Source organism: Microcaecilia unicolor, chromosome 1 (genome assembly GCF_901765095.1).
Source record: "Microcaecilia unicolor chromosome 1, aMicUni1.1, whole genome shotgun sequence".
Classification (NCBI taxonomy): Eukaryota; Metazoa; Chordata; class Amphibia; order Gymnophiona; family Siphonopidae; genus Microcaecilia; species Microcaecilia unicolor.
This window is the reverse complement of record NC_044031.1, coordinates 130,402,687-130,426,487: the sequence shown is the minus strand read 5'-3', so window position 1 is coordinate 130,426,487 and position 23,801 is coordinate 130,402,687. Positions and strand designations below refer to the sequence as shown.

General features: G+C 46.3%; 1 protein-coding gene across 1 annotated transcript in view; it reads left to right on the top strand.

Moving 5' to 3' along the window:
- Positions 1 to 23,801, top strand: part of KRIT1 (KRIT1 ankyrin repeat containing) — a 196,413-nt gene that overhangs the window by 118,437 nt on the left and 54,175 nt on the right. The window contains 2 exon segments of the mRNA XM_030200232.1: positions 8,393 to 8,500; positions 13,002 to 13,158. Of these exon segments, the coding sequence (XP_030056092.1) occupies positions 8,393 to 8,500; positions 13,002 to 13,158 (265 nt within the window).

The window sequence follows — 23,801 nt, the reverse complement described above, 5'->3', positions numbered from 1 at the left end:
CTTCACTGTGTCCCGCCCTCTGATGTAACTTCCTATTTCCGCGAGGGCGGGACACAGTGAGGGAAGGCCGGCCGACGAGGCGATTTGCTTCCTTTACACGCAGAGCAGACAGACACAAGGCGCTTCACAGATTTTTTTGAAGTCTGGGTCAGGTGCCGGGTGGCAGGAGAAGAGGGTCGTCTGTCCATGGGCAGGTGGGGAATGGGTCGGGGAGGGGGGCTTAGATGGGAGAAGGGGACTGGGTCGGGGAGGGGGGGCTCAGATGGGAGAAGAGGCCTGGAACTGGGATCTGAGAAGGGGGCAAGAGGGAGAATGGGGCCATGCCTGGGGCAGGTGGGAGAATGGGTCTGGGGCTGAAAAGGGGGGCCCTAGTGCAAGGCATGTGGATGAAGGGGACTGGAACTGGGGGCTGAAAAGGGTCAGGGGCTGAAACTGTGGGGAATGTGGCCTGGAAAGGGGCAGGGAGAAGTGGGTGGGGCTGAAGCTCGGCACTGGTGGGAGAAAAGGGCTGGGGCTGAAACTGGGGACTGATGGGATAGTGGGGCTGAAACTGGTGGCTGAAAAAGGGGGGCAGGTGGGAGATGTGAGCTGGGGCTGGAACTAGGGGCAGGTGGGATAATGGGGCTGGAACTTGGGGCAGAGAGAGAGGGGACAGATCCTTGATGGAAGGGGGAGCGAGAGGGAGGGCAGACCCTGGATGGATGGGAGAGGGAGGACAAATGGTAAATTGAAGGGGCAGAGAGAAAGGGCAGACTGTGGATGGAAGGGATAGAAAGGACAGACAGTGGATGGAAGGGGGAGAGAGAGAGAGGGCAGACTGGCAGATGGTAGATGGAAGGGGCAGAGATAGAGGGCAGATGGTGGATGGAAGGGGCAGAGATAGGGCAGATGTGGATGGAAGAGAGAGATAGGGCAGATGTGGATGGAAGGGAGAGGAAGGGCAGACATTGGATGGAGGGGACAGAAGAGAGAGAGCGAAGACAGATGCTGGATTGAAGGAAGACAGGGAAATGAAGATGAGGAAAGCAGAAACCAGAGACAACAAACTGTAAATAAGATATATATATATTTTTTTTGCTTTAGGATAAAGTAGTATTGTAGATTCGTTAACAAATGTTTATAAATAGAACATGGAAATAAGGTAATCTTTTCATTGGACTAATTTTAATACATTTTCACTAACTTTCAGGTCAGGATAGGATACTGTAACAGCACTATACTGTATTGACCTGAGGAAGGAGGTTTTGGACTCTGAAAGCTAAATGTATTAGTGCAATAAAATGATGGTATTTTATTTTCTACATTTGTTTTATTTCTATTTGTTAATTTGTAAAGTGGTGATTGGTATTTGTTAGTTTTTTCAAATTTACATTTTCTGTGGTGTTGCATTGTATGCAGAATCTAGCACCTTGGGGTTTCAGTTTAATTTTTGTCTAAATAGAAAGTTTATGATTACTTATTCTATAGTGGATTCGAGTGTATCTGTGTTTGTGAAAAAGACATGGCTTTCAGTTGGCATTGACTGTGCAGGATTGACGATCTGTACTATTCTGTCTGGTTTCGTTTTACAATAGGTGAATTGATGTTCTAGTGCTCACTGTAGTGTTTAAGATGCTTTCCTTTTCCTTGTGTAACTCATAGAAATTACTGCTTATGGTATGCTAGAATTGCTCTATAGGTCCTGTTTTATATTCTCGGTATGCCTAGTACTGTATTTTGGAGGGGGGTGTTAAAGAATGACTGGCCCCGGGTATCAACTACCCTAGGTACACCACCAGGATAGACTCTGTCCAATTTGCACATTTAGCTTTGTCAAAATTAGATCATTTTTATTAGCATAACTGTTCAAGCTCTGTTGGATTTTATGGGGAGTATAGATGGACAGCAGTCTTCAAGTCATGCTGTATATTTTCAGTTGGATTCAGTTGGGGTTTTGACTAGGCCACTCAAGGACATTTATCTTTTTTCTTCCTTATCAGCTTCAGTGCAGCTTTAGTTGTGTGCTTTGGGTTGTTGGTGTGCTGAAAGATACACATCAGTCCTAACTTACGCTTCCTTACTGAGGGCATCAGGCTTTCCTTAAGGACTTTTTAATACTTTCCCCCATTCATTGTTTCTTCTATCCTAAAAAAAAAATGCCTCAGTCTCTGTAGATGAAAGACATACCCATAATGTGAAGCTACCACCGCTGTGCTTCACAGTATATATAGTGTTCTCTGGGTGATGTACTGGGTTGGATTTGCACCAAGTCTAAAGGTTTGCATTCTCTCCTGCCTTCATTTGCAGTCTTCCCAGCCTTTCTCATTATGATTTGCTGAGTGCACACCTTGCTTTATACTAACACACTTTATTGGGAACAATAACAACAACTTCTGCAACAGAGACAGCTAGCTCTTGGTGCAACAGATAGGTCTTTTTAAGGTTTTAGCAGGTGCTGGTCTTGATCAGTTTTCTCATATTTTTGACTGTTAAATTCTTGGACGTAGTTTACAATCAGCTAATGAGAATGTGTTGCTTATTCCATCATTTAAAGAGGTTAAATTATTGAGTACACGTGATTTTCTATGGCTGATCCACAGGTTTGGAATGGAATGAGTGGTGATGGATTTTAGATGGAATTTGAAAACTTTTCTTTTAAACTTCTTGAATTCCATGCTGTTAATTTTAATAATTTTTTGTTTATATAAATGCAATTTTTATGGATGTTTAAATATAAATTGCATAGAATTGTCTTGTATTAATACTGTGGGATATAAATGGAAATTCATAACTAATTCAATCTTCTGATTGGACTCAGCTTATAGATCGCACTACAAGTAGCAATCTTAATGTGAATTTTCATTGACAGTCTTTGTACCTCAGCATTAAGAGGAAGACTTCTTTCATCTAGTTGCAATGAGTTTGAAAGGGGCTAAGGAACAACTGATGCAGTGGATCTTCATCTTTTAAAGATTGAGGACAAGGTTATTTTGCCCCATCCTGTTGTTAACCATTTTAATGCATTTAACTTCCCATCCTCTCTGAGCACTCTGCCAGAACCCTTATCCACACTCATAGAAACATAGTAACATAGTAGATGACGGCATAAAAAGACCTGCATGGTCCATCCAGTCTGCCCAACAAGATAAACTTATATGTGCTACTTTTTGTGTATACCTTACCTTGATTTGTACCTGTCCTTTTCAGGGCACAGACCGTGTAAGTCTGCCCAGCACTATCCCCGCCTCCCAACCACCAGCCCCTCCTCCCACCACCGTCTCTGGCACAGACCGTATAAGTCTGCCCAGCACTATCCCTGCCTCCCGCCACCGGCTCTGCCACCCAATCTCGGCTAAACTCCTTAGGATCCATTCCTTCTGAACAGGATTCCTTCATGATTGTCCCACGCGTGTTTGAATTCTGTTACCGTTTTCATTTCCACCACCTCCCGCGGGAGGGCATTCCAAGCATCCACTACTCTCTCTGTGAAAAAATACTTCCTGACATTTTTCTTGAGTCTGCCCCCCTTCAATCTCATTTCATGTCCTCTCGTTCTACCTCCTTCACATCTCCGGAAAAGGTTCATTTGCGGATTAATACTTTTCAAATATTTGAACGTCTGTATCATATCATCCCTGTTTCTCCTTTCTTCCAGAGTATACATGTTCAGGTCATCAAGTCTCTCCTCATACATCTTGTAACGCAAATCCCTTACCATTCTCGTAGCTTTCCTTTGCACTGCTTCAATTCTTTTTACATCCTTCGCAAGGTACGGCCTCCAAAACTGAACACAATAGTCTAGGTGGGGCCTCACCAACGACTTATACAGGGGCATCAATACCCCCTTTCTTCTGCTGGTCACACCTCTCTCTATACATCCTAACAACTTTCTACCTACGGCCACCGCCTTGTCACACTGTTTCGTCGCCTTCAGATCCTCAGATACTATCACCCCAAGATCCCTCTCCCCATCCGTAAATATCAGATTCTCCCCGCCTAACATATACATCTCCCTAGGATTTCTATTCCCTAAGTGCATCACTTTGCATTTCTTCGCATTGAATTTTAATTGCCAAACCTTAGACCATTCTTCTAGCTTCCTCAGATCCTTTTTCATGTTTTCCACTCCCTCCCGGGTGTCCACTCTGTTACAGATCTTAGTGTCATCCGCAAATAGGCAAACTTTACCTTCTAACCCTTCGGGAATGTCACTCACAAATATATTGAACAGAATCGGTCCCAGCACCGATCCTTGAGGCACTCCACTACTCACCTTCCCCTCCTCCTAGCGAATTCCATTCACCACCACCCTCTGGCTTCTGTCCGTCAACCAGTTCCTAATCCACCTCTCGCCTAGATTATTGCAACCTGCTTCTCACCGGCCTCGCACTTTGCCATCTCTCTCCTCTTCAATCAGTCCAAAACTCTGCTGCGCGTCTCATTTTCCACCAGAGTCGCTATGCTCACATTATTAGCCCTCACCTCAAGTCACTTCACTGGCTCCCTATCCGTTTCCGCATTCAATTCAAACTTCTCTTACTGACCTATAAGTGCATTCACTTTACCGCTCCCCAGTACCTCTCCACACTTGTCTCTCCCTACACTCCCCCTCCGGTACTCCGTTCTGTGGATAAATCTCTCTTTTCTGTCCCCTTCTCTTCTACTGCTAATTCCAGACTCCGTTCCTTTTATCTCGCTGCACCTCACGCCTGGAATAGACTTCCCTAGCCTGTACGTCTAGCCCCGTCTTTGGCCATTTTCAAATCCAGGCTAAAAGCCCACCTCTTTAACGCTGCTTTTGACTCCTAACCATTACTCACTTGCCCTGTGCCCTTTTATCCCCACTTCTTTAATTCCCTTACCTCTTAGTTTTTCTGTCTGTTTGCCTATTTAGATTGTGAGCTCGTTGAGCAGGGACTGTCTTTTCGTGTATGATGTACAGCACTGCATATGCCTTGTAGTGCTATAGAAGTGATATGTAGTAGTAGTAGTAGTAGTAAGTGAAGTAAATATGTATTGATCAGTACATAAGTAATGCCACACTGGGAAAAGACCAAGGGTCCATCGAGCCCAGCATCCTGTCCACGACAGCGGCCAATCCAGGCCAAGGGCACTTGGCAAGCTTCCCAAACGTACAAACATTCTATTCATCTTATTCCTGGAATTGTGGATTTTTCCCAAGTTCATTTAGTAGTGGTTTATGGACTTGTCCTTTAGGAAACCGTCTAACCCCTTTTTAAACTCTGTCAAGCTAACTGCTTTCACCACATTCTCCAGCAACGAATTCCAGAGTTTAATTATGCGTTGGGTGAAGAAACATTTTCTCCGATTTGTTTTAAATTTACTACGCTGTAGTTTCATCGCATGCTCCCTAGTCCTAGTATTTTTGGAAAGCGTGAACAGACGCTTCACATCCACCTGTTCCACTCCACTCATTATTTTATATACCTCTATCATGTCTCCCCTCAGCCGTCTCTTCTCCAAGCTGAAAAGCCCTAGCCTCCTTAGTCTTTCTTCATAGGGAAGTCGTCCCATCCCCGCTATCATTTTAGTCACCCTTCGCTGCACCTTTTCCATTTCTGCTATATCTTTCTTGAGATGCGGCGACCAGAATTGAACACAATACTCAAGGTGCGGTCGCACCATGGAGCAATATAACGGCATTATGACATCCTCACACCTGTTTTCCATACCTTTCCTAATAATACCCAACATTCTATTCGCTTTCCTAGCCGCAGCAGCACACTGAGCAGAAGGTTTCAGTGTATTATCGACGACAACACCCAGATCCCTTTTTTGGTCCGTAACTCCTAACATGGAACCTTGCATGACGTAGCTATAATTCGGGTTCTTTTTTCCCACATGCATCACCTTGCACTTGCTCACATTAAACGTCTTCTGCCATTTAGCCGCCCAGTCTCGTAAGGTCCTTCTGTAATTTTTCACAATCCTTTTGCGAGTTAACGACTTTGAATAACTTTGTCTCATCAGCAAATTTAATTACCTCGCTAGTTACTCCCATCTCTAAATCATTTATAAATATATTAAAAAGCAGCGGTCCTAGCTGAAATTCAATGTAAATGAAAAAAGTAGTAATTTTAATAAGCCTTCACCGCTGTAGCCCCCCACATTCTGGAATGCACTCCCAGAAAGGCTTTGCCTAACACAAGACTATCTCTACTTCAGGGAGCAGGTGAAACCCTGACTCCTTTCCCAAACTTTTAATGGAAAAAGCAACTAACTAGCTAGTCATACACAAGGACTAATATCAGCTGCACATACTGCAGCAGAACTTGCTTTACCAAAAGTACTCTAGCTAAGATCATTTACACGCACCGTACTGCACATGCAATTTTTTTCAAAGTTAGTCAACCTTTTTATTGATCTAAAAATCCTGTTCCTCTATCTTCTCTGTGTTTCACCCTTGCTTGACCCCTTTCTTGTTTATTAAGATGTTTTAATGTTATTCCTGGTGGAATTCTGTATGACTGCACAATTCAGAATTTGCGCAGAATTCCCCTTCCCCACAGAAGTTTGGAGTTGCGCACAGAATTTGGCCAGCTGCTGTGATCAAAGAACATAAAAGCAGCCGGGCTCCTCACCAGTTCATTTTTCTCTTTTCCCCAATTTCCTTTAGCTATAGCAACTTCTTTTTATTGCAGGGAACAGCTCAGATTCAGACATAGCATAACTCCCAGGTTGTTGAGTCTTGCAGTGCTTATAGTCTCCCTCTGTTTTTGTGAGAATGAAAGGAGAGCTCAGCTGGAGAATACAGGCACCATGTGGATGTAACACACAGTGAAAGCCATTCAGTTCACTAAAAAGAACATGCTGCAGTAAGAGGAAATCAGATGAACTGGTGAGGCTTTTATACTCTGATCCTGGCAGTTGGCTGCTTTGGCTAGGAACTCTCTGCTTCTGTAGGCAGGGGACCTTTTGAGCACACAGGAGTCAGTGAGAGCAAGCAGGCTATTTGAGGAAGGAGAGGTGAGGCTGGATGACTGGTTTTGGGTCAGCAGATTAGTTTCTGGCTTTATGACTGGTGAGGGGTTGGGGAGAATAGGCTGGCTTGTTGGGGGTGGCTGACTGTCTTGGCAACCCTACTGGGGAAAAAAACTGGTGAGGACACAAGTTCAGCATGAAAAGGGAGTGTGTACGTGTTAGGGAAGGGGGCGGCCAGAGGGCAAGGGGTTTGGGGCTTCTGAATTTTCTGGATTTTTATTCATCAATTCATGGCTTCTGGAGAAGAACTGAACTGCCACCATCCACTGACTTTGTGAAAGTATTACCATTGTTACTGCAAGAATTAGCAACTCCAAGCTTTCCTCAGGCTCTACAGATTGATAAAGTAAGAGCCCCCAAAACCAGTTATTGTGTATGATGGGTATTCTTATGAGGAATTTTGCCCTAATTTCTGCATATTTGAGAAATAGTTTGCTATTGCATTTCAATTAATTATGGCTCAAGGATGGTGGTTTTATTGAATTATTGTGACAAAAAGAGTTGCAAATTTTTAAAATATTGTACACAGAATTCCTCCATGAGTATAATCTCCGGGATTCTATATATCGCACTGAGATTTCCTTGTGGAAATAGAAGCATATTCCATAACAGTGCATATAACTTAATTAGTTAAAAAGCTAATCAGCGCTGATAACTGGATGTTAACAAGCAATTAGCACAAATTGACATTAATTAGGATTTATGTGCACCACTTGCTAAGTTATTCTGTAACGTGGTGCACATAAATATAAGCCTCATAGCTGAAAAGTGTGAGCATGGTTATGGGCGTGTAATGGGCAGGTCATTTCTAAAATCTATGCGTATTGTTATAGAATATATCCGCTCCACGCCTAATTTAGGCATCGGGATTTACACCAGGTTTTATTTGGCATAATTGACCGCAACTAAATTTAGTTGCATGGACCGGCACTCAGCTTATTCTATAAACTATGCCTAAATTAAAGCATATTTTATAAAATACGCTTCTATTTCCGTGCGGAAATCTAAGCACAGTATATAGAATCTAGTCCAATGTTTATGGTGTTGACATTGTAAGTAACTCTAATGTATATTGTTATTTGAATATGTTACTGTTGTAATTATTTATTGCTTATGTCCAGGTTATACTTGCTGTAGGTGACTTTCTTCAAAGAGGTGTTAAATAAATCCTAATAAATAAATTTGGTATCTAAAGCTATTCTTAAGTATCTCTCTCCTGTCTCCTTGCTCTCATGTCTTCTGTATCACACACACACGTTCTTATCTTCTACACCATCTTTTCATATGTTTTCCTCAAATTTCCACTAAGGATCAAAAAAGAGCAAAATTGAGTATCTGGTTATTGTACAGCATAGCACCATGCACATATGGAAAGGCTTTATAATTCAGGCTATTTCCATATCTTCTGCAGCACATTACTGACCAGCAAGGAAGATCCCCATTAAACATCTGTGAGGAAAACAAACAGAATGAATGGGAGGAAACTGCAAAACTCTTGGAGGAGGCTGTGAATAAACCTGTGAGTTAACATTGTAATCATTGAAGCGTTAGTCATGAGAAAGTAATGTTTAGTAATCTGGGTGATTAACTAAATAGGCATTATCATTGAAAAACTGAGATGGCAATTTCTAAAACTCTGTGTGCCGTTATTCTTTTTCTGTGTGTATCGAAATATCATCTGTAGACTGTAAAAGCATAGTAATGGACAGTGTAATGTATAGTATTTGCTTTTTTTCAGTAAAGGGTCATGGATTTGATATACTGTCTTTCTTTGGTACATCCAAAGCAGTTTACATGTTATATACAGGTACTTTCACTGTCCCTAATGGGCTCACAATCTAAGGGGCCCTCTTACAAAGGCGCGCTAAAAAAATGGCCTGTGCAGAATCATGTTTCAGCGCACCTGTAAAACATGCCTTTTTTAAAATTTTTGCCGAAAATGGACATGTGGCAAAATGAAAATTGCCACACATCCATTTTGGGTCTGAGACCTTACCGCCAGCCATTGACCTAGTGGTAAGGTCTCACGCGGTAACCAGAAGGTAATGGTCTACGCGCATAGAATGACTATTACCACCCGCACGCCAGAAAATAAAAATATTTTCTAGTGCACCTAGTGGACGCATATCAAAACTGAAATTACCGCAAGGGCTACGCGGTAGCAGGGTGGTAACAAAATTGATGTGCTTTGGCCACACGTAGACGCCTACGCAGCTTAGTAAAAGGGCCCCTAAGTTTTGTACCACATCTGAAACAGGCATACAGTCATTTTAGGGTTAAACAACAAGACTACAGTAGCTGACTAGAAATGGAATCAACTTTGTCAGCAACTGCATTCTGGATGTTCATTAAATAAGGATTGCAAAATACATTGTTTTGCAAAACTGTTACAGCTCAGGCTGAGATTGAAAAACCTTTTCAGAGCCAGATGCCTTCACCAAAGACTGAATAATTCAAACAATTATGGAATGCAATAGAAAATACTTTTAAAATCCCTAAAAAGCCACCTAGAGCCCCAGGAAGATTCTTGAAAAACAGTATTGACAGAACCGCGGTGAAGCCGCATCTGTAAGTGCAGTTGTAGCAGAAGAATTAAACCACCCAATTTGCTGCTACATTTTTAAATTTTGGCACTCATGGTACAGATGTCCTTCTGCTGCTGATACGTAAATTTCTTAATTCACTCCCCACTCCTGCATCATTTTTACTGTTATTTCATCTTTTCATTAACTCTAATTTACTGGTCTGTTGGTGTTTTGTTTTTTTTAGCCTTTGTATTTGCCAGCATCTTATACTTATTTTACAAAAGGTTTTGCATTCAATAGAGTCTTTTGTAAAATTCAGAGAACTATGAATGTCTTATCCTGCACATCCCAATTCCTGCTTAGATATCCTGTGCAAAATGGGGACTTCACATTAGTAAATAGGTCCCACTGCATAAAAAGGGGCCTGTGGTAAATAGCACATGCATGTTAGTGCACCTAGGAGCCCTTTTACAGAGCAGCAGTAAGCCCAACGTGGGCTTACTGCTCGCTCTTCCGGGCTACCTCTGGTGAAATAACATTAAAAATGATGCAGGAGTGGGGAGTGAATTAAGAAATTTACGTATCAGCAGCAGAAGGACATCTGTACCATGAGTGCCAAAATGTAAAAATGTAGCAGCAAATTGGGTGGTTTAATTCTTCTGCTACAACTGCACTTACAGATGCAGCTTCACCACGGTTCTGTCAATACTGTTTTTCAAGAATCTTCCTGGGACTCTCCATGCACGGTACCTAATTTATCCGCTGCTCAAAACAGGTTTGGGGCTAGTCAGTTGCTCTGCTAATTGGAGAACGTGGAGAACCAAGACAGATTTAGGAAGAAGAAACTAAGGATGATTAAGTAATCTTGTGGTAAGAAACAAACGGGGTGAGTTGCAAGTTCATTCTGATTATGGAGAACCAACTGAGTAGGCAGTGAACTATTCTAGGGCCTAGCAGCTAGAAGCCACGTGGCGTCAACTCATGATGGTAAATTAGAGCGGTCGTAGCTGGATCTTTGACTGGAAACAGCTGACAATTAGAAAGCAGGTTCAGCCGGTGGTCGGGTGGCCGCCGTAAATTGGAGCGGTCGTGGCTGGATCTTGATCATGCACATAGATTTTAGTAACACCTATGGCCACACCCCCTTTTTGACAACATGCATTAGAATTTACATAGACCATGCTACAGAATGCACTTAGCGAGTTATGCGTATAAATTCTAATTAATGCCAATTAGTTCAATAATTGCTTGTTAACATCCAATTAACAGCGCTGATTGGCTTGTTAACCAATTAGGTTATGCACATTGTTATGGAATTCACTTGGATTTCCATGCAGAAATCTAGGCTTGATATATAGAATCCAGGGGGAAATATGTTAAGCTTTGGACAGTGGTCTTCACATTATTTTTTGTTTTTCTGGCATTGCTTTGATGACCTGTAACAAAGTTAACAACAATAGTATAACCCGTGATTGCTGAGTTTCACAGTTTGATTTTTGTGACTTATCAGGTTTTTGTGCAATGACATTCAATTATTTACTACTACTACTAATCATTTCTATAGTGTTACTAGATGTGCACAGTGCTGTACACATGCAGGTACTTTGTCCCTAGAGGGCTCACAATCTAAGTTTTGTGGGGTTTTTTGTACGCGGGGCAATGGTGGGTTAGGTGACTTGCCCAAGGTCAGGAGCTGCAGTGGGAATTGAACCCAAGTTGCCAGGATCAAAGCCCACTGCACTAGCCATTGGGCCACTCCTCCCTCCTCACCCACACCTTTTTCAGTAGTAACCACAAGAATCTGGGAGCTCTGGGTACAATAGTCAGATTTACATGTAAGACACTTTATCCCTCTCCTGGATGCCAACACACTTTTACTTCTCCATATATTCCAGAGTTCATTTATTCAAAAGAATCCAGTCAGCTAGGTAAGAACTAAAATGGCTAGAAAAAACCCTTTGGAAAACAAATGAGCTTAACCAGCTAGTAACCTTAATTTCACTAGCTGGATAAATTTAGCCTCTCAAATTCTGGAGATAAAAGTCGATAGAAAAATTAGGCAGCCAGTGCCAACTTTCAGCCACCTAACTTGACTGGCCAAATTTAGATGCTGCATGAACAAACCAAACTTTCACCTGCCAACTAACCTGACTATAATTAAAAACAATAGATCTAGCTTTCCTTCCTGTTTGCCAACCCCCTCTAACTGCAAAAAACAGATATTGTGTGGCCGATCTGACGGCAGAGTCGGGGCAATTCAGCCCTTAACTGGTTTAGTTAAACAGCCAAATAGGACCACATAAATAGCAGGACAGGGGCATAGCCAGACCTCGAGGTGGGAGGGGGCCAGAGCCCAAGGTGGGGGGGGACGCATTTTGGTCGCCTCCCCCCCTGCCGCCACAAATACCTTGGCTAGTGGACAGATGTTACTCATCTAGGATCAGACTTACCTGTCAGATTGCTTTTCCAGAATGTATTGTGTAATCTAATTGGTTATAAATGTAGAACCAGACCTGTTAGTCAGTATAATAATGTCTCAGTGAGAACTAGTTTTGGACAAGTGTAAGTAAAAATACTTAATTTTTACATTTATAAACCGCCTAATATTCTTGAAAGTTCTAAGCAGTGTACAAGTCTAATAAAAACAATTTCAAAACATAAAAATTTGAAATATAACATAAAAATAAAATAAATTTATAATAAAAAGTATACTATGTCAGGTTTGTTGCAGCAGAGGAAAACATAAAGGTGTGCAGTGAGATAGATATAGGTGAAACTGTCAAAAGATGGTAGCAGCAGAGGAATGAGTTAAAGTCCAATAGAGCATTTCTGTTGGTAAGACCAGCTGGGTTGAGTGTCATTACTAGCTAGAAGGACTATAGGAAGAGTACAGTGAGGGAAACAGTTTGTCAATCAAGTGTTGACATAATAATACTCATTGAGAGGTATCTGTTCCGGTAGCACTTCTTAGCGTCTATGAATTTTATCTTTGTAGTTGTTTTTAATATGGTAGTTTTAAATGATACTGTGGTCCTGCCGTAGTTCACAGTTGAACAGTGCACAGTGATTCTTTAGAGGAAAATGAGGTAGGAGGCATATGACACAATCTGGCAGTTTGATTGCTTTAATACCCCCTGGTGAGTTAAAATTATATACGGACTGACATTTTAAGACTAGGTTCTAACAAGAAGATCTTTCCTCTTGTGATCCAAAAGTGACTACCAGTTAATAGCTATCTCATTAACAGTTATGCTTTGGAACAGAATTTTTGTTTCCTGCGTTAACCCCGATTGCCAGTCCATATATAGAGAGATGTATGTATTTAACTTATTCATCAATATAAGCGTGAATATGTATTTATAAAATGGTTTTCTTGTTAGAGAGATTGTGGGGTGAGAATTTTGACAAATAGAAAAGAACCCTAGTGAAAATAAGCTTCAAGTGCTAATGTAGAAGACCTGTGGTTTCAGTTTTATTCTCTATTTTTTTCTGTAGTATGAGAAAGTACGAATATACCGAATGGATGGATCATACCGCTCTGTGGAGTTGAAACATGGGAATAATACTACAGTACAGCAAATAATGGAAGGCATGCGTCTCTCGCAAGAAACTCAGCAGTATTTCACTATCTGGATTTGTTCCGAGAATCTTAGTAAGAATGCTTCTGTCCAATACATATTGCCCTTTCCATATATATAATATATATAAAATAACTACATGCAGAGCCAGTGCCAGCTTTTTCTGTGCCTGGGGAAGACCAAGAGAATTACATCATTACCATCCCCTCCCTCTGCTTTAGTATTTGAGCACACTTTAGTTGAGGGTTGTGAACAATGTGGTTTATCTTATGTCCAGCTGAAACACTTCTCCTCTCCCCCTACCTTAGAACTATGTACAGCTGCAGTATCTCTTCTTCTCCCCCTTTCCTGCACAAAAGGGTATGATACATACCTGTAGCAGTTGTTCTCCGAGGACAGCAGGCTGATTGTTCTCACGACTGGGTTGACGTCCGCGGCAGCCCCCACCAACCGGAAAAAGCTTCGCGGGACGGTCGGCACGCAGGGCACGCCCACCGCGCATGCGCGGCCGTCTTCCCGCCCGTGCGCGACCGCTCCCGCCAGTTGAATGACAAGCAATAAAGTATGAAACACAACTCCAAAGGGGAGGAGGGAGGGAAGGTGAGAACAATCAGCCTGCTGTCCTCGGAGAACAACTGCTACAGGTATGTATCATACCCTTTCTCCGAGGACAAGCAGGCTGCTTGTTCTCACGACTGGGGTATCCCTAGCTCTCAGGCTCACTCAAACAATAACCCAGGTCAATTGAACCTCGCAACGGCGAGGGTACAACAGAAATTGACCTACGAAGAACAACTAACTGAGAGTGCAGCCTGACCAGAATAAATTCGGGTCCTGGAGGGTGGAGTTGGATTTACACCCCAAACAGATTCTGCAGCACCGACTGCCCGAACCGACTGTCGCGTCGGGTATCCTGCTGGAGGCAGTAATGAGATGTGAATGTGTGGACAGATGACCACGTCGCAGCCTTGCAGATCTCTTCAATAGTGGCTGACTTCAAGTGGGCCACCGACGCTGCCATGGCTCTGACACTATGAGCCGTGACATGACCCTCAAGAGTCAGCCCAGCCTGGGCGTAAGTGAAGGAAATGCAATCTGCTAGCCAATTAGAGATGGTGCGTTTCCCGACAGCGACCCCTAGCCTGTTAGGGTCGAAAGAAATAAACAATTGGGCGGACTGTCTGTGGGGCTGTGTCCGCTCCAAGTAGAAGGCCAATGCTCTCTTGCAGTCCAATGTGTGCAACTGACGTTCAGCAGGGCGGGTATGCGGCCTGGGGAAGAATGTTGGCAAGACAATTGACTGGTTAAGATGGAACTCCGACACCACCTTCGGCAGGAACTTTGGGTGAGTGCGGAGCACTACTCTGTTGTGATGAAATTTGGTATATGGAGCATGAGCTACTAGGGCTTGAAGCTCACTGACCCTACGAGCTGAAGTAACTGCCACCAGGAAAATGACCTTCCAGGTCAAGTACTTCAGATGGCAGGTATTCAGTGGCTCAAAAGGAGGTTTCATCAGCTGGGTGAGGACGACGTTGAGATCCCATGACACAGTAGGAGGCTTGATAGGGGGCTTTGACAAAAGCAAGCCTCTCATGAATCGAACGACTAAAGGCTCTCCAGAGATGGCTTTACCTTCCACACGATAATGGTAAGCACTAATCGCACTAAGGTGATTCCTTACTGAGTTGGTCTTGAGGCCAGACTCTGATAAGTGCAGAAGGTATTCAAGCAGGTTCTGTGCAGGGCAAGAACGAGGTTCTAGGGCCATGCTCTCACACCACACGACAAACCTCCTCCACTTGAAAAAGTAACTCTTTTTAGTGGAATCCTTCCTAGAGGCAAGCAAGACCCGGGAGACACCCTCAGACAGACCCAACGCAGTGAAGTCTACGCCCTCAACATCCAGGCCGTGAGAGCCAGAGACTGAAGGTTGGGGTGCAGCAACGCTCCGTCGTTCTGCGAAATGAGAGTCGGAAAACACTCCAATCTCCACGGTTCTTCGGAGGACAACTCCAGAAGAAGAGGGAACCAGATCTGACGGGGCCAAAAGGGCGCTATCAGAATCATGGTGCCGCGGTCTTGCTTGAGCTTCAGTAAGGTCTTCCCCACCAAAGGTATGGGAGGATAAGCATACAGGAGGCCGGTCCCCCAATGGAGGAGAAAGGCATCCGACGCTAGCCTGCCGTGTGCCTGAAGTCTGGAACAGAACAGAGGCAGCTTGTGGTTGGTCTGAGAGGCGAAAAGGTCCACCGAGGGGGTGCCCCACGCTCGGAAGATCTTGCGTACCACTCTGGCATGGAGCGACCACTCGTGCGGTTGCATGACTCTGCTCAGTCTGTCGGCCAGACTGTTGTTTACGCCTGCCAGGTATGTGGCTTGGAGGAGCATGCCGAACCGACACGCCCAACGCCACATCCCGACGGCCTCCTGGCACAGGGGGCGAGATCCGGTGCCCCCCTGCTTGTTTGACGTAATACATTGCAACCTGATTGTCTGTCCGAATTTGGATAATTTGACAGGACAGCCGATCTCTGAAAGCCTTCAGTGCGTTCCAGATCGCTCGGAGCTCCAGGAGGTTGATCTGCAGATCCTTTTCCTGGAGGGACCACAGACCCTGAGTGTGGAGCCCATCGACATGGGCTCCCCACCCCAGGCGAGATGCATCCGTCGTCAGCACTTTCGTGGGCTGCGGAACTTGGAATGGACGTCCCAGGGTCAAATTGGTCCGGATGGTCCACCAGAGCAGTGAAGTGCGACAACTGGTGGAGAGGCGGATGACATCTTCTAGATTCCCGGTGGCTTGGAACCACTGGGAAGCTAGGGTCCATTGAGCAGATCTCATGTGAAGACGAGCCATGGGAGTCACATGAACTGTGGAGGCCATATGACCCAGAAGTCTCAACATCTGCCGAGCTGTGATCTGCTGAGACGCTCTGGTCTGCGAAGCCAGGGCCAAGAGATTGGTGGCCCTCGCTTCGGGAAGGTAGGCCTGAGCCGTCTGGGAATTCAGCAGCGCTCCTATGAATTCCAGAGACTGAGTTGGCTGGAGATGGGACTTTGGGTAATTTATCACAAACCCCAGCAGCTCCAGAAGTTGAATAGTGCACTGCATGGACCGGAGGGCTCCTGCCTCCGAGGTGTTCTTGACCAGCCAATCGTCGAGATATGGGAACACGTGCACTCCCAGCTTGCGTAGGTAGGCCGCTACCACCACGAGGCACTTTGTAACACTCGTGGGCAGAGGCGAGCCCAAAGGGCAGCACACAATACTGAAAGTGCCGTGCGCCCAGGCGGAATCTGAGATACTGTCTGTGAGCTGGCAGTATCGGGATGTGAGTGTATGCGTCCTTTAAATCCAGGGAACATAGCCAATCGTTTTTCTGAATCATTGGCAGAAGGGTGCCCAAGGAAAGCATCCTGAACTTTTCTTTGACCAGGAATTTGTTCAGGCCTCTCAGGTCTAGGATGGGACGCATCCCCCCTGTTTTCTTTTCCACAAGGAAGTACCTGGAATAGAATCCCTGCCCTTCCTGCCCGGGTGGTACGGGCTCGACCGCATTGGCGCTGAGAAGGGCGGAGAGTTCCTCTGCAAGTACCTGCTTGTGATGGGAGCTGAAAGACTGAGCTCCTGGAGGACAATTTGGAGGCAGGGAGGCCAAATTCAGGGCGTATCCGCACCGCACTATTTGGAGAACCCACTGGTCGGAGGTTATGAGTGGCCACCTTTGGTGAAAAAATTTAACCTCCCTCCGACCGGCAGATCGTCCGGTACGGACACTTGTAGGGCGGCTATGTTCCCGTGGATCCAGTCAAAAGCCGTCCCCGGCTTTTGCTGTGGAGGCGCAGGGGGCTGCTTAGGCGCACGCTGTTGACGAGAACGAGCGCGCTGGGGCTGTCCCTGTGCCTGACGAGGCCTTCGGGCCGGCTGGTTGTACCTACGCTTTGCAAAAGAATAGGGTGCAGCCTGCCGTGCCCGGGAAAAACGCCCACACCGTGGGGGCGGGTGCTGAAGGCGCCCGGTGGGAGAGCTTGTCGAGAGCGTTTCCCGCTGATGCAGTTGGTCCACCATCTGCTCGACCTTCTCACCGAAAATGTTATCCCCCCGGCAAGGGACGTCGGCCAGTCTCTGCTGGGTGCGGTTGTCCAGGTCAGAGGCACGCAGCCATGAGAGCCTGCGCATCACTATACCTTGGGCCGCAGCACGAGATGCCACGTCACAGGTGTCAAAAATCCCCCTGGACAGGAACTTTCTGCACGCCTTCAGCTGCCTGACCACCTCCTGATAAGGCCTGGACTGCTCCGGCGGGAGCTTATCGACCAGGTCCGCCAGCTGTTGCACATTGGTCCGCATGTGGATGCTCATATAGAGCAGGTACGATTGGATGCGGGTCACGAGCATGGAGGACTGGTAGGCCTTCCTCCCAAATGAGTCCAGAGTGCGAGACTCCCGCCCCGGGGGCGCCGAGGCGGTATCCCTCGAACTCCGTGCCCTCTTGAGAGCAGAATCCACGACCGCTGAGTCATGGGGCAACTGGGGCCGCATGAGCTCTGGGTCAGAGTGGATCCTGTACTGGGACTCTGCTTTCTTGGGAATGGTGGGGATTAGTTCTGGTCGCACCCAGTTCCGGAGCAGCGTCTCCTTCAGGACATTGTGCAGCGGTACCGTGGAGGACTCTCTAGGTGGTGATGGATAGTCGAGGACCTCGAGCATCTCGGCCCTCGGCTCTTCCACAGAGACCACGGGAAAGGGAATGCTTATAGACATATCCCGCACAAAGGAGGCAAAGGAGAGACTCTCAGGAGGTGAGAGCTTCCTCTCCGGTGACGGCGTGGGGTCCGAGGGAAGGCCCGTAGACTCCTCTGAGGAGAAATATCTCGGGTCCTCCTCTTCCCCCCACGAGTCCTCATCCTCGGTATCGGACATTAGCTCATGTAGCTGAGTCCGGTACCGGGCCCCGGCTCGACGTCGAGGCACCGAGGCCTCGGTGTCGTCGAGCGGTGGACTCCCGCGCCGGCGGGGGACGGAGCTCCCATCCATCGACGTCGACGGGGACTCCACCTGCGTGGCTGTCGAGACCGGCACCGCAAGCGGCGGCGGTGTCGACTGCCCCGGCGCCGGGCTAGAGCTCGCCGGCGCCACAGTCATCGGCGCCGAGGGCGCAAGCACCCCCGGCGCCGGCACAGCCTGGCGCATCAGCCCTTCCAGGAGCCCCGGAAGGATGGCTCTGAGGCACTCGTCCAGGCCCGCTGCCGAGAAAGGCGGTGGGGCCGGCAAGGGTGTCGGTGCCAGAAGCTGCTGGGGGCCAGGAGACGGCACCGAGGTGCCGGAACCCCCGACGCGTCGGTACCTCCACCACCGACGGAGATCTCTCCTCTCTGTGATGACGCTTCGGCGTCGACACCTCCTCAGGCACCGAGGGCTCCCGGTGACGGCGCTTCTTGTCCTTCTTCCGGTGCACGTCACCGGTGCCGGAGGGCATGGAGGAGGAGGAGGTCGATCCCCCTCGGTCTCGAGGTACCGGGTCCGACAGGGTTCGGTCCCGTGGCTCACGAGTTGAGGGAGTGACCGGGGCCGACTGCCCACGCGGTCTCTCTACCCCACTCTCGCCGGCGGACCGGCGGGCCGACGGGACCTGTTCTCCTGGGGTCGCTGCCATCGGTGCCGATGTCTCGGGCATCGATACCGGTACCGAAGAACCGGCCTTCGATACCGATGCCGTCGAGGTCGACGTCGAGGGGGCCGGCGCAAGTTCCAAAAAGACGGTCCCGCAGAACTTGCCTCGCAACCTGAGTCCGTTTCCGGAGACCGAGACACAAAGCACACGACTTGAGATTGTGCTCCGGCCCGAGGCACTGGAGGCACCAAGCGTGGGTGTCGGTCTGCGAGATCGGCCGGCCGCAGCGACCACACTTTTTAAATCCACTCGGGACCTTCGAGGACATCGACGGAAAAAATCGCGTCGGCGAAGTCAAAGTCGGCAATGGTGGCTAAAATCACACCACGAAAATTGAAACCGACCGAGCGGCCACTAGGCCGCAACGAGGCGTCCCCGCTAGAAAGCGAGGGAAAAAGGAGGAGCGCGTGCTCCACACGCGCAAAATTCTTTTTTTTTTTTTTTTTTTTTTGGATAACAAACGAAACTGAAAGAAGAAGAGGCCAAAAGGGCCAAGAGCGACGACCCGCGTAAACGCGGTCGAAAATTCCGGCGGCTGAAACGAGAGAGTTGCAAAAACACGACTCTCTCAGTCGCGGGAAAAAAGTAACTGGCGGGAGCGGTCGCGCACAGGGCGGGAAGACGGCCGCGCATGCGCGGTGGGCGTGCCCTGCGTGCCGACCGTCCCGCGAAGCTTTTTCCGGTTGGTGGGGGCTGCCGCGGACGTCAACCCAGTCGTGAGAACAAGCAGCCTGCTTGTCCTCGGAGAATATATATGACATGCTGTATAGTTGAACTATGAAGTTTTATTAATAGATGACTTGCAGAATTTTCAGCAAAAAAAAAAGCGTTTTTGTACCAAGCAGCTCAGCCAGTGAGAGGAAAGGTCAAAGTCAACAATCATTAGTAAATCAGAATGAAAAGGAAACACAAATAGGAAAACAGCTTAAGATCTAATAATCTAGCCAAGTACAAAAAGTATGTAAATCAAAATAGATTAGCTTAGCTTTCAGGCATGCACGGCTGCAAATCACGTGTGCTTGTTTTACAGATATTTAGTGAGTAAGCAAGATTAGGGGCTCTCTGGTCCCAGGGCACACTCAAGGATTCCAGAGCAGGGAAATAGAGACCCAAGGTCAGGGGGATTTTTTTTGTAGGTTCCCAAGTAAAGAATCCCATCTCCAGGGGTCTCTAACTTGGATATCTCCAATCTTTGGTGGCTGATTTTTTTAACAGATTGACGTACAGTGCAGTCATTGGGGTGTTAAAATTTTACTTCACATTCAGAGGTGAAGTAAAGATTCATCAGTATCAGAGAAATAAAGACAGTGCTAAACTTAGGTTTTCTGCCTAACAGTTAGTTCCATATGCAACTCATTAGCATGCATTTTACATGAAAGTTGTGCTAAGATTAACTCAGTTCATTACTTCTGATAAGGGCAAAATCTTTGTGCACTAAAACCCTTGCTCAGTGGAAAGTATTCTTAGAGCATAAACAATCTGTGTTAAACTGAAAGTAAGCTACATTGCCAAAGTTTAGCACACTTTTTGCATTGGCCCCCATGATAGTAAGTCATAGCTTGTATTTCAAATAATCATTCCCTGACAGACCATTTAAATTCTACCTTTTTTTTTAGTTCAACAGGGTTAAGACATGTTTAAAAAAAACCTAACAGATAAAGAATACTCTTAGCAAATCAGAAAACTGTCTTGGCCCTAGGTATTTTGGGGATAATTTTATAAAGTCTTTTAGCACGTTTATATCTATATATGTGTGTAAAATGCCTCTTATAAAATTAACACCCCCCCCCCCCCAATGTAAAAATAAACACATTGAGAAGAGCACACATACTTTTATGCAACTTGGGTGTTGGCACGTTTGGGGTAGATATGGGTTGTACTGTAGGCAGAGTTGTGATTTACACCTATTTATGAAATTTGAGTGTACTTTACATGCAGACATTTATACCTGTTCCTGAGCATATATAAATGATTGTGGGTTCTACAGATTTCTGCTGATAGAAACGTAGGGCCCACACCGAAGGCACTCGGTTTATTTATTAGTTGTCTATGCTTCAGAACATTCATGATGAAGGCCTTATGTTAATCGTTTGTACTGTGTGTTGAATGTCTTATGTAAAAGTATGTAAATTGCCAAGGAAAGTTTACTGTGAATCATAGTGAACCCTTTTAGGGGATATAGCAGTATGCAAACAATAAATTGATATTGAGCTGTGCGTCCACTCTAGTGCCACACCAAAACTCTTCTCCCTTGTTCTTCTGCAAGACCAGTACCAGACCTCTGTCCACTGTCCTCAGGTAACTGTTTTGACCCAATCAGATCATGCATTCCTCCTGTCGAGCAGATGAAATGCAGGCTTGTAGAACATTGATGTCCATAGTTGATTCAGACATGCTCCCTGCAAGTTCTGGCACTGACCAAGAAGGCCCACAAGCCTTATTTCATACTTGTGTCGGTGTAAATCTATCTTGTTACCAACTTCACACCCAAAGATGGAAGTGTAGATGCTCTTGGAATTCCAACATGTCATTGCTGGCAGGCAGTGTAGAAATACAGGAAGCTTTCAGGCAACTATGACAGTATTGTCCTAAAAAGATAGTTCCTGGCCTATTCAGAGTTTGGTTCAAAGGCCTCAGTACACAAAAGGTAATACACTGGGGACACCCCTACATTCATAAAATGCAGAGTATCTGTTAAATTTAAAAAATAGGAGATAGCAACACTATATCATGTTAATCCATTCGTGAGCCCTTGAGCCTAGGCCGAGGCTTAGGAAGGATCTTGGCCAAGGCTTAGGGTGGACCAAACGGGCGCCCTCAAAGTGTCCGTACCGGACGATCTGCCGGTCGGAGGGAGGTTAAAATTTTTTCACCAAAGGTGGCCTCTCATAACCTCCGACCAGTGGGTTCTCCAAATAGTGCGGTGCGGATACGCCCTGAATTTGGCCTCCCTGCCACCAAATTGTCCTCCGGGAGCTCAATCCTTCAGCTCCCATCACAAGCAGGTACTTGCAGACGAACTCTCCGTCCTTCTCAGCGCCAATGTGGTCGAGCCCGTACCACCCGGGCAGGAAGGGCAGGGATTCTATTCCAGGTACTTCTTTGTGGAAAAGAAAACAGGGGGGATGCATCCCATCCTAGACCTGAGAGGCCTGAACAAATTCCTGGTCAAAGAAAAGTTCAGGATGCTTTCCTTGGGCACCCTTCTGCCAATGATTCAGAAAAACGATTGGCTATGTTCCCTGGATTTAAAGGACGCATATACTCACATCCCGATACTGCCAGCTCACAGACAGTATCTCAGATTCCGCCTGGGTGCACGGCACTTTCAGTATTGTGTGCTGCCCTTTGGGCTCGCCTCTGCCCCATGGGTGTTTACAAAGTGCCTCGTGGTGGTAGCGGCGTATCTACGCAAGCTGGGAGTGCACGTGTTCCCATATTTCGACGATTGGCTGGTCAAGAACACCTCGGAGGCAGGAGCCCCTCCGGTCCATGCAGTGCACTATTCAACTCCTGGAGCTGCTGGGGTTTGTGATAAATTACCCAAAGTCCCATCTCCAGCCAACCCAATCTCTGGAATTCATAGGAGCTCTGCTGAATACCCAGACGGCTAAGGCCTTCCTTCCCGAAGCGAGGGCCAACAACCTCCTGTCCCTAGCTTCGCGGACCAGAGCATCTCAGCAGGTCACAGCTCGGCAGATGTTGAGACTTCTGGGTCATATGGCCTCCACGGTCCATGTGACTCCCATGGCTCGTCTTCACATGAGATCTGCTCAATGGACCCTAGCTTCCCAGTGGTTCCAAGCCACCGGGAATCTAGAAGATGTCATCCACCTCTCCACCAGTTGCCGCACTTCGCTGCTCTGGTGGACCATTCGGACCAATTTGACCCTGGGACGTCCATTCCAAATTCCGCAACCCACGAAAGTGCTGACGACGGATGCATCTCGCCTGGGGTGAGGAGCTCATGTCGATGGGCTTCACACCCAGGGTCTGTGGTCCCTCCAGGAGAAGGAGCTGCAGATCAACCTCCTGGAGCTCCGAGCGATCTGGAACGCATTGAAGGCTTTCAGAGATCGGCTGTCCTGCTAGCAGGAGGAAATCCAGAAAGAAAACATTGCGATGCTGGTACTAAGAACGGCTAAGGGGGAGCCCTTGACACAGCCTTTTAGGGCGAAACATGCATGTCGGCATTGTTGAACCCCGGTCTGACCGTTCAGTGCAAGTTAAGTATTGCTTATAAGTAACTTAGAGATTAAAAATGAAAAAGTAAAGTGAACAGTTAAATAAGTAAATGAAGAAACAGTTTAATAAAATATTATCGCCAGTGAGGATTTGGGTGCTGTTGAATGTCCAATAAAAGAGTGAAGTTGGTCATGTGCACTGCTGAGGCGATAAAAAACATATGAATGATCTCTATATGATATATGGTTAAGGTGGAGGTTAAAATCATATATGAGCCTTGTTAGGGGAGTAGTTAATATTGAACCACACCATCTGGTCATCACTGGATGCCAGATGATCACTCACTATAACATCAGAAGTACTCTCCCCATTCATAAGCACTAAGTCAAGTATGGCCCCATCCTGCATGAGTTGCATTACCAACTACTGGAACATTTCTGTCTGTAGAGATTCTAGGATCTCCCTAATTCTAGAAGACCGTACAATAGGGATAACCCAATCAACATCTGGCATATTAAAATCACCTATTAATAGTACTTCCCCTTTGACAGCTACCTTTTTCAATGTCTTCAGTTAAATCTCTGTCCACTTCTGTAAATACATTTTCCATCCAGATTGACCCACAGTGTCTCTTCCTTAACCTGTAAGTCCTGCAGTTGTGTGGCTTTAATATTATCTTCAACACATGTCACCCCCTCCCTTTCTTCCTACCCTGTCTTTCCTGTACAGATTATAGCCCAGTATAACTATATCCCAGTCATAGTTCTTTGTGAATCACATCTCCGTGACTGCCACTAAATGCAATGCAAATTAGCTTCTAGATCCAGAATGTTATTTCCCATACTACAAGCATT